At 33.4% G+C, this 13,461-nt stretch overlaps 1 protein-coding gene across 3 annotated transcripts; it reads right to left on the reverse strand.

Moving 5' to 3' along the window:
* Window positions 1-1,756: 1,756 nt before the first annotated feature.
* LOC134235195 (dual specificity mitogen-activated protein kinase kinase 6-like) lies at window positions 1,757-13,271 on the reverse strand. 3 transcript variants are annotated; one of them, XM_062717317.1, is made up of 9 exons: window positions 13,040-13,271; window positions 6,522-6,591; window positions 5,816-5,975; window positions 5,230-5,349; window positions 4,937-5,053; window positions 4,169-4,348; window positions 3,783-3,860; window positions 3,525-3,664; window positions 1,757-3,393 (listed from the first exon to the last, which is right to left on the reverse strand). In XM_062717317.1, exons 1-9 carry the CDS (start codon window positions 13,044-13,046, stop codon window positions 3,234-3,236), a joined length of 1,032 nt encoding a protein of 343 aa, XP_062573301.1. In that variant the 5' UTR covers window positions 13,047-13,271; the 3' UTR covers window positions 1,757-3,233. The 3 variants fall into 3 exon arrangements, with proteins under 3 accessions (XP_062573301.1, XP_062573299.1, XP_062573300.1); XM_062717315.1 differs by lacking the exon at window positions 13,040-13,271 and adding an exon at window positions 7,570-7,854; XM_062717316.1 differs by lacking the exon at window positions 13,040-13,271 and adding an exon at window positions 6,707-6,905.
* Between the last annotated feature and the right edge of the window lie 190 nt (window positions 13,272-13,461).

Consider the following 13,461-nt stretch of genomic DNA (forward strand, 5'->3'; position numbering starts at 1 on the left):
TACCACTACATTTTTTCAAAATTCTGACCGATCATTACCGCTTCATTTTTTTTTTGGCCAAAAACAACTCATTACTGCTAGCGCTAGATATCGAATCAGCCAGGTATGGTACACATGTACAGAATATGAGTTCCAGTCAACAGAATTCACTCTCTATGAGTGAAGTACAATTTTGATTTGATTTCTTATCAGAATGAGTATATACATTTCTTTAGTTGGAATGTAATTATTTAATGACACTTGAACATTATGTTTACTATTAAAAAGTTTGTAACAAATCGCGGGAATGCCGGATTACTTTACAATACAGCAGTACGACAGTGTGAAGACTGTGTGTTTTATCTACAAAGAGTGCTTGATTTTAGAATTTTTAAAGTGTTTTATTAAATAAAATAGATTTTAATAAAAAAAGTTTTAATAATATAAAACATCCTGCTCAAGTCCTTCTTTCACCTCCATCATAAGTAGTTGGCTTACGAAAGAAGCAATGTAGCGGTAATGTATACTTTTATATATAGTGGTAAAGTAACGTTTTTGTAGCGGTAATGACTATGTAGCAGTAATGAAAATTTCAGTGGATTAAAATGTTGCGGTTTTAAAAATACGCATTTCACACGTTAAAAGTCACAATCAGGCAAATGTAATATGAATTCTGACTTATAATTATGATAATTATATATTTAATGATTAAATCAAATAATTTATATACAACTGTAAATAATGTTCAATTTATGCATGCTCAGAAACTGGTTTGATTGTTAAAATCACCAAGGTTTTTGCTAAAAACTATTTTTAATTAACTTATATTTTTTCTTAGATTTAATTAGAAGAAATGTATTAGTGTGTCAAAACTAATGTTTTTCCTCTTTTGAAATCATAGGATGTTACTAGCCAAATCATTTCAAATTTAATGATCATTACTTTTTCTGTCAAAGAAAATGGATTTTTCTACCAATTTAAAAATACTGCTGTTGATGTTATGTCATATTGTCTATTCGACCTATCTCCTTAAAATACAATTTTCAAAAAAATCAAAGGAAAATTTGGAAGCCAGACTTGTATCAAATGATTTCAAATATAAACATGTTAGTTAAAGCCTCATTAAAATTTAATTAAATCAGAGAAAATGATTTGTCCTTTTTGTTGTATCCAGGAATCTCGAGGTAGATTTTAAGGTTTAGAGATAAGAGATGTGTCAAATTACAAACACATTATAATGGAATTAGAATTTTCTTGAAGCCATTTGCAAAAATTAGCATCTGACATACATATTCAAATTATGCTGAAGTACATGTAACCCTTTGAGACACCAAGAACATAGTGGATATACTGGTACATATCTCTCTTATTAATCCATCATCTTATGATATCCCTCTGTATGGACAAATATATACTGTTGAAATTTGGTATCTCAAACACCCATACCTCAAATAAAATGGGTATGTCAAAGTGATATTTGAGTCCAGACCACTTCTTCTTTGAGTATTATACCCTCGATATCTTGATACCTTGGATATCTCTTAAGTTTTTTCTTGATCCCACAGAGTCTGAGATATTGAAGTTTGACTGTATGTATTTGCTAAAGATACAAGCCATCCTACTAGTTTGGGCAAGTGGGTAAACCCTTCAGCTCAACTGGTCAAGCACTGAATTGTCATGCAAGAAGTACTACCAGGGTTCAAATCCATCTGGAGACACAAACCTGTCTCTATTATTTTAATCTTCCTCAGATGTGGCTTAATATTTAAACAACTCATTCATTGCTTGTTTTCTTTATTTTATCATTTCAACACAGTAAATAATCATTACACATGATCAACATAATGATCATAACAAATATTGATATACGTGATAACATACTTATTTGCTCATCTTTAAGTTAACCTGAGCGTCCGGGGAAAATTCTAAGACACGGTCTACATACACACACACAAACACACCAGGCCTTATCACTCCCAGCTCTCTCGCTCAGAGTGACCTGTACCACTCACTAACAGTATAGAAATCTAACAAGTCAGTAGACCATTCTTATTTACAAGTTACATTAACCAATACATTCTATTTATACAGTAATAGACATCAGTTGATGATTTCAAGACTATAATATTATTTGGTATTCTTGCCTTCTCCTTTGGTCATATGGATGCTCATTAATATTTGTTCACCATTAGATTCTATAAATACCTGACTAATATAAAGACTATGTCTGTAAATAGTCATGACCTTGAGAGACAAACTGAGTAAGGTGAAAGGTCATGACCTCTAAAACTGATAAGGAGCGATGTGGAGATACAAATTAAGGCGAGACACACTCAAACAAAAAAATTCCTCTACATATGAGGGTGAGGAAAATTCTGAACCCCTATATCAAAGTCTGTCCTATTTTTGACAATAAATATTGAATATGTATTGAAGTGAAACTATCAGCAAACTTAATTTTTGACAGCAGTTAATAAATAACACCTATTACAACGACATTCCTAGAACAAAAGTGTTAATTCATCTTGAGCACTTTCTGATCGCAGTTTTCCAAATACATATAATATATATATCATATATATACTATTTCATTCAAATAAATATTTCTGTATATATTTTCACTGAAAGCATTCACAATATGATAACAATGTTATTGCTAAAAAAAAAAGTCAATAAACTGATTATAAAACAGTACTGACTGATAAAATGTTAAAAGTAGATTTCTACAAATTTCGGCATAAACTGTACAATAAATATCTAAAATGGTGTACATTATATCAAACTAATAAAAATTTGTGTTTTCACATTGCACTGTCATAACATTATTTCAATAAATTAATAATGCAACATTTGTCTGTTTTCAATATCTCATTGATAAATTACAGTGTTGAGGTAATGACTATGTACATGTAAAAAGTTAACAACTAAAAGTACAGTAACAACATGCATCAGTCAGAGTCCAAATAACACAGGATATACAATCAATGAAGCCAGCATATTTATAAGAAGGGTTTTCATCTTAAAACAGCTGATCTTAGCAGACATCACATGTCAGACTAAATGACTAAATTATAAATGACTGGGTTATGTCCCCTTGTTCCATTTAGTGTAAGAGCATGTGACACCTCATGGATATGACTGTTGTGCAGTAGAACACAGGCCATGATATGGTGTCGAATGCTGGGGGCAGGTGCTCCGGGGAGAGAATGACCATTGTCATGTCATTTGGCAACACTAACTACATTGGACTTAATTTAAGACTTTTCTATAGATTCTGCTGTGGGGTTGCCATACTTGGTAAAGACTGATTTGACATAGTCTGCTAGTTCACCTTGTTTTTCTTCCCCTCTTTTGATGAAGGAATGTTTCAGAAGTTCCACATAGTTGGGGCGAGTTGTTACACTTTTTTGTAAGCTGTAAAACAAATCATAAAATTAACTTGTAATGAATATCTGTCGAAATCATTAACAACCTATCAAAGTTTCAAATGCATTAATATACAGATGATTCAGGTATGATGTCAAGATCTAAGAACTAAAATGTACCATTTAGTGATGAAGTCCTCAAATTCTGCTGAGAATTCCCCTGGGGGTAAAGTGGGGGGAGGGTCCTGAACAACCTGTTTCAGCTGCTCAAATGGCGTTTTCCAGGTCGGATAGGGAAACTGACCAGTGGCCAACTCAATCTAAAGTAAAATATAAAATATAAAGCATGCATTCTCTGTTTTCCACACCTCACTGAGATCATTACTAAATCATTTTACTATTAGAGAACCCCCCTTATCTGTCTATTGCTTTCCTTACCATTGTAATTCCTAAACTCCACACATCTGATCGAATGTCGTATCCCTTCTGTCCAGATTCTGGGTTAATTCTCTCAGGCTGCAACAAATATAAAGTTTTTAACCATTTCTCTTTCATGTAAGCTTAGATAGTGATTATTCATTCTATTCCATAACATTTACTAAACAACAATAAAGATATTTTGGTTATTTTGATACATTGACCTTTCTTTTCCTTAAAAAACAAAAACAGGATGCACATGTTGAGAAATAACAAAATTAACATTTAGAAGAAGCTGATAATACTGAAGATTATTACTTAAAATTAAAAACAATTTTACAACAAGGGTTGAAGAAATTTTCAAAACAGTGTGAAGTATTATGTCATTTAAAAAGACTGAGACTTACTGCCATGTAGGGTTTACAGCCAGCATCAATAGTTTTGGCCACGGAGTCTACAAGGTAACCACTGATTCCAAAATCACAGATCTTGACCTGCCCCTTCTCGTTGATCAGGATGTTAGATGGCTTTACATCCCTGTGGATTACCTTGAGCTCAGACTGCAGGTAATGCAGGGCTTTAACTACCTGCACAGGTAAAAATAAACACAGATTGATTAATAGACCTGGTTTAACACTGAGACTTATAGAAATTAAAACCACTAAGAAAGTGTACAGCATTTAATTTTTCTGGAAGGGGGGTGTTTGCTGGAAATGTAACTTGAACTTGAAGACCAAATTGCAATGCTCTCTTCTGAATGACTTTAAAATTCTTGCTGATTTTGTTTATCAGTCCCTGAATTTTGAGATTAATGCAAAAATAGGTCAGCAGAAAATACAGAAATTATCTGAAAGGAGGGGCAAACAAGCCACCCCACTAAGCTTTTACAAGTACAGAGTGTGTAAATAATGCGGGGGACACTAGGACTTAGCATATTGTGTCCTTTGATCAGGTCAATGTAGAAAGGTGTGCTCTTTTGTGAGATCAAGTGTTTACTGAAGTATCCTATAATGAGGTCAAAGTGGATGGGGAATTTTGTAAAACTATATGCATTAATTTAGATAAATACAAATATATATATTATTGAAAACCTACAAATGCCTAGGGACAGGTCCCACCCAATCCCGTACACTATGGGCTGCTAAGCACCTGCATTTAAATATGTATATACTTACAGAAAAAGCTACACTACTGAGCACGTCCTCTGGGATACGGTCCTTGTTCTCATAGATTTTCTTATAAAACTTGTCAAGTGGTGCATCCATCACCTCCATAACGATCCAAACATCTCCCTAACATATCAAATACATAAAGTTTAAAATTATCCCTGCCTGGTGTTGAAACAATAATGAAAATATAATTATAGTGTGTTTAACATTTTTAAGGGATCTTTTTAAAATATCAATTAAATTTTTTTTCTTTTTTTTGGCTAGCATAATTTGAATTTTCAAACAAAACTTGAACTGACTTCTCTGAAGAGGGCCCCATAGAAAGTGACAGTGTAGGGACAGGATCCACTCCTCATATTGACATCTAGATCCATCAGCAGTCTCTTCTGCTCCTGACTATTCACTGTCATAGGGATTCTCTGTAACCATTACAATGCACACATTACTAATGCTCTACAGAGGTAACACTCTCACACAGAAAGCTTGTGTTTATTCTTTAAACATTGAATTTTGGCAATCAGTAAATATTATTCCATAAAAGATAGTAAAACGGGAAATCTAAAAGGAAGTATAAAATTCTGGACATCAATAAAGAGGTCAGTTAGGACAAACGTCATATAATTCTCAAGCCAGCTAAAAACGCTTCCTGGCAGCATATCTCGCACACAACGGTGAAACTGATAAAAGCAGGTAATGTCAGATAATAACAGTTGGTAAGATTTCAGTTAAGGTGCACATTCCTACAATCTTAAAATACTTAGAGGTATACATCTACCTGTAGTAAAGAATAGAAACTTGGTACTGGTGCCATTAAATGCTATCCTTTGAGCACAATTCTTATCTACAGACACATCAATCATTTATAGTTTGAAAAGAAACTGATACCTTGACAGCAAGAATGGCACCACTGGGGCGGTGCCGAACAAGGTCCACAATGCCATAGGCACCACGTCCCAGATTTCTGATAGTAATAAGATCCCCTGCATCTATCTCAAATTCTTTTCCCTCAATCTGGATTTTCACTTTGGAATCTGGAATTCCAGGTCTGGAAAAAAAGCAGGATGTCCATATAAATTTTGATTATCTTCTAAATTTCATAAATTATCAGAAAAATATTTCCATCGTTCTATTTAAAGTTTTATTTGACATGTTGACAAGTGATATCAGATAACTCATGGTACATAATCTGATATTTTCATATGGAAAATCTTTTAAATTAAAATTTGGGAGCAAAACATTAACTTGTACTTCTTTTGATTTGCTAAATTCCCAGCATTTTTAAATATTAATAATACATGTACATTAAAAAATCATGTTAGAAAACCTAACAGGTGCCCACTGGTATTTACTGCAGGAATTTTTCACAAACTATTGTTTTTTCCAGACTTCAGAAAATTTGCCTGGATCAGAGAAGGAAGTCAGGCTAAATTCAAGATTGGAAATTTACAGAAAGCATCAGCCTGTTTCCCATTACTATTGTCTATGCTTATACAAAAGTCTTAACTCAGCTACTTTCACATCAAAGAGGAAATATAACACTGTGAAAACCGAAAGTAATGAATGTATGTCACTCTGGCCTAGATTTACTTACACCTGAACTGGAGTTTGCTCTTCCTCCCTTGGCATGGAGATTTTTGTTAGGCCTGGAGGGCGTCTTTTACCTGGAAAAAAAAAATACAAATACATACACTTACATGCACTCATTATTAAACTCAGCCCATACCAACCATGTCCTGGTTATAAACATGCAACAAAAGTACAATTAATGTACACTACCTTTCCACTTCATTTTTCTCCACTGCAATGTTTCATCTGACAGTGTTGTGTATTTTTCACTGTGATAAATTGATAGGCCCACATTTTTAATAGGTGGGAAAAACCCAGATAGCAGTTTCTAAAATCTTGTGTACGTAAAATCTTGTGACCTTCAGCATTTGTAGGAGTGCTGATGGGGAAAACATGATACAAGTGTTATATGTCAGCCCCCACTAACCCCGATCAATAGATCACAATAGTGAGAGAAACATCCTGATTACTGTCTAGTTTTTATAACTGTTTACTCTTTGTGGCAACGAAATATTTCCCAATGTCCCAGACATGTTTACTGAGACCGACTTCTGGGAGAAAGGTGACCAGGTACAAAATTCAGACAAAGCTTTTAACTGTATCGCTAACAAAACATTTACCCCATACTTAGGAAAGTGGATGATCTAGAGCAGTACTGGTTTAAAACCCTAGACCACACTATGATAGGCATGCATGGCATTTATGGAATGTCCAATTAATATAAATGTTATGAATTGTTTATATAAAGGTTATATAAAAATGACACCATTATTTTATCAATATATGATGTTAAGATATTGACCTATATGCACTCTTTTGATACTTATTTGTAAAGATATACACTTCAATACACAGGATTTCTATGTTTTACGAAATGCATAATATAAAATTATTAAATTCATGCATTAATTAAATGCAAATTCATTGAGTGTACGTATATATATCCTGTTTCTTTGTTAACAATTTTAATAACAATTTGGCCTTCCACTGGGGGACACAGAACACACCTGACCCCCTCCCCCTAGGATACCTGACATTAGGAGAGACAAACTACCTGTGACAATGACCAGTACCTTTTCTTGGAGAATCCTTGGGTGACCCATTAATCCCAGCATTATATTTCACTGGTAGAGGGTTAGCCATCATTTTGCTTGTCAGTAATCACATAAACAATCCAATTCACTCTCACAGAAATTCAACCCAAAAATGCCCTTAGGAAATCAATACACAAAAATATTTTTCTTCTAAATTTCCAGGAATGCATGCATGTTTACAATAGATTTTGGCACTGAGCACATGATCATATCCGGATGAATCATCAAATACTATTGGTCAATCTACAGAGTATTATTTTCCCCTTGATCACACTGCTCATTCATATGGAGGCATGAGTCAGCAGGTTGCTGTGATTTGATTGGCTGTTATAAAGGTTAAACTACATAAAGGGGACTACCCAAATCGTGACTGCTGTGTTCGTACTCCGCTAGGTGACAGGCAAAACAATCTTCTCATGAATATTCATTGATATAAAAATATCTTCAGGTATATATAGTGAGAGTCATGTTTTATCTACATGGCTTTTACTTGAAATTAACATACATACATTATCCTCGTACACCTTTCTGTGGATATTTAATAGGAGAAATTTTTCTTTGGCATTAAAAATTTGAATATGTAACAATTGGATTGAAGCAAATATGCATTTAATGAAATTTAGTAATTATATCCCTGTATATCTTACATGTGCAGTGTCAATTTTAATCTACATTCTTTAAAAATCATGCAGCTCCGAATTCTGCATGTTAAGCCTACTTAATTTAGACTGAAAATGTGTTGATATAAGAGTGTAGTACACGGTAGAATAGAGTTTTTGTCAGTTTCTCAGATTGTCATTTTTTTGGTTTGACTATCATAATACATTAAATGCTCTTAATACCAAGAAAAATGAGAAATTACAGAACACCCCGGGCCCCCTTCCCCAAGGGAGTAGGCAATATTTAAGTCCCAAATTTGATATGTCTTAATTTAATAGAATTGTTAGCTGATAAATCTATAGAGAATGAAAAGTTAGAGAACTCCATATTCATAAATTTGTCTCATTTATATAGAATACAAACACAATTAATCTATATTAAAAGATTACGCCAAATAAATATATATGTTATATATTTTTCATTTTTCATACCAAAATTCTTAATTAATTAAATAATTACTGACGAAAACTTATTGAAAAACGAAAAAATTCTGATTTCAAATTATAGACTTTGTAAAAATAAACAGTAAAATTTCTGATTTTCCAAATATTAACTTTTAATTATGAAAGTATAATCAATAGTTTCTCTGTTTCAGATTTGTGACTGCAAGGGTTTTTAAAAAGAAATGATATTATATATTAAGGGTTTTCCATAGCTTATTTATATCTATGATATTAGAGTTTCAAGTGTAAGTTTGTTTTTATCACATGGACTATGGGGATGTGATCACATTTATTTTTGTAACAAACTTTGAACTATTTACAAACATCAACAGTCCAAGTAAAGGGCAAAATATTGAAGTCCTGCTTTTACAATTTAGGAGATTGAAGTACTACATGTATATAGCTATTATTCTAAATTACATGTACATCTCTCACCACTTTATTAAGTATGCTTAGTTGCTTTACAAATTAGTTATATTAAAGACAATTTCCCAGCCTATGAAAATTTGACCTGCACAAAAAGTGCTAAATGGAAATTTTGAAATAAAGAAAATATTGCTAAAATCCGGGCCCACTCAACTCACCCATGTTTTAAACTGATTACCTTTTAATTAATTAGAAATTTTAAATTTTTGTACATGTACCTATATCTAAATTGAACACGGAAATTCTAATTCTAATAACTGAGATTGCCTGTTTCTGGTGTTTCAGTGACTGGAATGTACCAGTAACTATTTATGGGCTGGCATATTGTAACTGTCATCTGTATTTGTCCTCCATTCCAAAAAAATTAAATAATTAAATTAATGTTACTGCTAAAATTAGAGTTTCTGAAACAATTAAAACTGCATTTATTTAAACTTTAAGGCCAAGAATCAGATATACCAATTTTCTCTACTTCACATGTATTTACCAATGTTATTTTTTTTTTATTCCACCCCACATTGAAGATTTAGGGGATATAATTTTGCTTTGTCTGTCTGTTTGTCTGCCTGTTTGCATTAACATTGCCCTTTACTTTTGATTACTTCTTATTTCATATATTATGTATTACTCCTGACAAGATGTTTCTTTATATATGTGACCTATTGACCTTGAGGTATGACCAACATTTGCAAAAATTTACAAAACTTTAACCTTGGCCATAACTTTTTAAAAGTTATGCTATGACTTTCATGTCTACATGCAGGTCTATTTATTTTTTTAGACAACATCTTCTTTGGGTACCAACATATATGATCTGTTGACCTTAATCTTGGAGTTTGACCCACTTTTATATAACTTTACTTTAGAATGGTTAGTGGTTGGCTTTCGTATTTCACAGGTATATTTATTGAGACAACTATTTCTTTCTTTAGGTATTAAACCGAAATTCTTAATCTTTCGACCTTAGACTTTGACTTGCATCTGAAAAACTTTGACCTTTGCCTAATGTAATCTTATGGGACATCAGTGGTTCACAAACACATCTTGTATAAAAAGTTAAAGTCAACATCATGGAGTAAAAATCATACAGCATTTTGGAAAGGCCTTGCCACAGTTTATAAACATGTAAAATATGAAAGCCTTTCTTCTCTTTTATTTTGTGATAGAAAGATTAATTAAAATTCCATGCAAGTATTTATCTATTTAGTATTAGGGTGGCCAATCCTAACCCTGGCTCCATGGGTTGTTAATTTCGAACATGCATTCCCTAAGGTGCTTTTTTTACTGACATGTCTATTGAATAAATGGTCTTGCTTGAAAGATTTTCCTCCATATTTATTCCAATGAAAATCTGTATCCCGTTGTGACCCCAAATACCTACCAAGATTGATTGTATGTTGTTTAATGTCTCTCCAGAGAATTTTTCACTCATATGGAGATGCCACCACTTGCTGGTGGAGAGTTTGTCCTATGCTTGGCACTAAGGACCATTGAGCAATGAGGGATCTTTTTCATGCCAGCTACTACTGTGACACGGGACCTCTGTTTATACAGTCTCATTCAAAGGACTGGTCTCTACGTCCCACAGTGGGATAGGAACCCTCAACATAAGGATCAACTCCTTACTTCGCGACTATAGAGAAGACGCTCTAACCATTGGGCCACGTGGGCAACAATACCTACCAAGATAGATGACTCCTGGTTGCAATGATTTGAAGAAACTTCAAAACCTGATGATAGTACTGTTGCATATGAATACTATACTAAACATACATTTTTCTGCATGGGATTTATTTACACTATGTATGTGGACACAAATATTCTTTAGATTTTTAATTTAATGTGCAAACAATGGCAATACAAGAACTCCAAACAATTTTTAACCCCATTTTGAACAGATTTTAATTGTAAATCTGCACATTTATGACCATCATGAAATAGAAAATTGACAATTCACTAATCAGGTCCTGTTTTGTACCCAACCTACCCAGAGGTACATAACTTGAACAAACTTCTACCTGCAGAACTTGAGGATGCTTGTATATAAATTCTGTTGATATGACAAAACATCACCCTTAGGGGAAGAAAAATATTTATCAAGTTTTTATTCCTCTGCTTTCACAAAGTGGGGGAAATTAATTTCGGATTGTCTGTCCATCCATCTGTCTGTCTGTAACACTTTCGTTTCTGTGCAAAATCTCAATGTTTGGAAGCTTTTGCAGTGAAATTTTACACAATAACTCCCTATGGCCTAAGAAGACCCCTTTTGATTTTTGAGTTTAAAAGGTCAAGGTCATAAATTCTGTTTAAACACTTTCATTTCCAGGCAATATCTTGAGAAGCTCTTGCAGTGAGATTTCATACCATATCTTCCTATGACCCATGGAAGACCCCTGTTTATTTTGAGGTCAAAAGGGCAGAGGTGGTCAAGGTAATAAATTCTCTCTGTTTTAACACTTTTGTTTCCACAAAATATCGTGAGAAGTTTTTGCAGTGAGATTTTATACCATAACATGAATTTAAGTTCCTATGGTCCAAGGGCAACCCATATTTATTTCGAGGTCAATAGGTCAAAGGTTGTAAATTCATTCTCTGTGTGTGTGTAAAACTTTCATTTACAGGATAATATCTCAAGAAGCTTTCAAGCTTTTGCAATGCAATTTTTATACTGTTTCCCCCTATAGCCAGACTTGCCCTCCTTGAATTGTCCTTGCCCCCCCCCCCCCTTCCCATTTGCTCTTCTTTTTTTGTAACAGGTTCTGGGACACAGATTCTCTAAATTAGCTTGTTCCTCTTTATATTCCTTATACAGATGTATAATTTTGAGCCTTTTTTGCTCTCTCCTACCCAATTTCAACAAACTTCACTCTGTACTTCTTGAAGATCTTTTATATTTATATGATTACTGTTCCTGCTATAGCTGACACTACTAATACTGGCAACTGCTTAATGGTTGCAATTAAAACTCATAGTAAGTATGATATATAATAATTATGAAAAATATCTTTCATTTATCTAAAATATAATGTAATTTAAAGTTTAATAATAATTAAACTTTGTATGACCTGGTTATCTAATTTGCTTTATTTTCTAGGGGATTTTTTTCTTTCCATGCAGACACCTGCACTTTTAGTGATAAGTCAAAGTTCATTCCTTTTTAATATTTATATCATCTTAATGTTAAATGCTAACAATTTTCTTTTGCACTTTGCAAATTTGCTGAGGCAGTCAAATTAGGGAAGTCTAAGTGAATACCTCCGAAATTTTTTATAAAATTATTTATGCACAGTGAGGCAACCTTAAATAGAATTTTATTTTATTTGCTATATAAAAATTATTTTTCTATCCTAATGTTGAAGTTTCCTAGATAATCTTACGATATTATTGTATAATGTTACATATTTAAGGTACAGGACATCACGTTAGTAGGAAACAACCAGTTGTACCTTGAATAATAGACAAGTTTGATGTCTTATATGTTAAAATACTTTCAATTTCTAAGCATTAGTATATATTTAGATACGCCCTTCTGTGGTAGATTAATTTACATTAGCCTTTAGTCTAGATACTTTTTAATCATGCAAAGGTCATTAACTCCAAAAGGGTAATGTTCAAGAAAAACTAGGTGCAAACTTCCAAACCATTTTTGGTTATTAAATGGTTCTGCTTAAGCTCGTCGAATTTCTTAATTACTTAAATAAAATATAAATTCCAATATCTTATGATACACAAATGATCTATCGCTCTGCGAAAGTGCACGCTCGAGAGTGGGCCAGTAGGTCATTGGCTTAGACGAGACGTTCTACAAAACCACGAGACGTGCATTCCTTACTCCTATGGCTCAAATGCAAGTCCATACGGCTAAAGAATGATGCTAAACGCAATGTGCACCGAAACAAAACAGTTATCAGCTAGTTTACCTGGCATGATCCCCGACTCATTCAACTATCGGGGCGGTGAACTTTGCAAGCCTCTTCCTTCCTGATCACACAAGTCTTCTACACGTGCACCTCAAAATCAGCTAAATGCTTCCTTAAAGACAGTTATTGTAGCTCCTGGACCGCTAAAGCATGCTAGTTTTTGCACACTTTGATAACTGCTGCAATTTCATAACCCCTTGATGTCACGGTACTGCCTGTTGCAATGAACCTGGCTAGTGCGAGGGAAACCCGCTGACGTCACGAATGACTCAGAGAGACGGGGCTTGCCTTCTACAGAGACAATAACAATCAAACTGTTACTAAGCATTTGTCTGTCTAATTTAATTTCAGTTTTTCTTATAACATTTTTATTTTTACATTGTAATATTTAAAAACAACAATACTATATCTCAAAAAGTATC

Source organism: Saccostrea cucullata, unplaced genomic scaffold, assembly GCF_032062105.1.
Source record: "Saccostrea cucullata isolate Sc308-1 unplaced genomic scaffold, CSIRO_AGI_Scuc_v1 ctg23, whole genome shotgun sequence".
Lineage (NCBI taxonomy): Eukaryota > Metazoa > Mollusca > Bivalvia > Ostreida > Ostreidae > Saccostrea > Saccostrea cuccullata.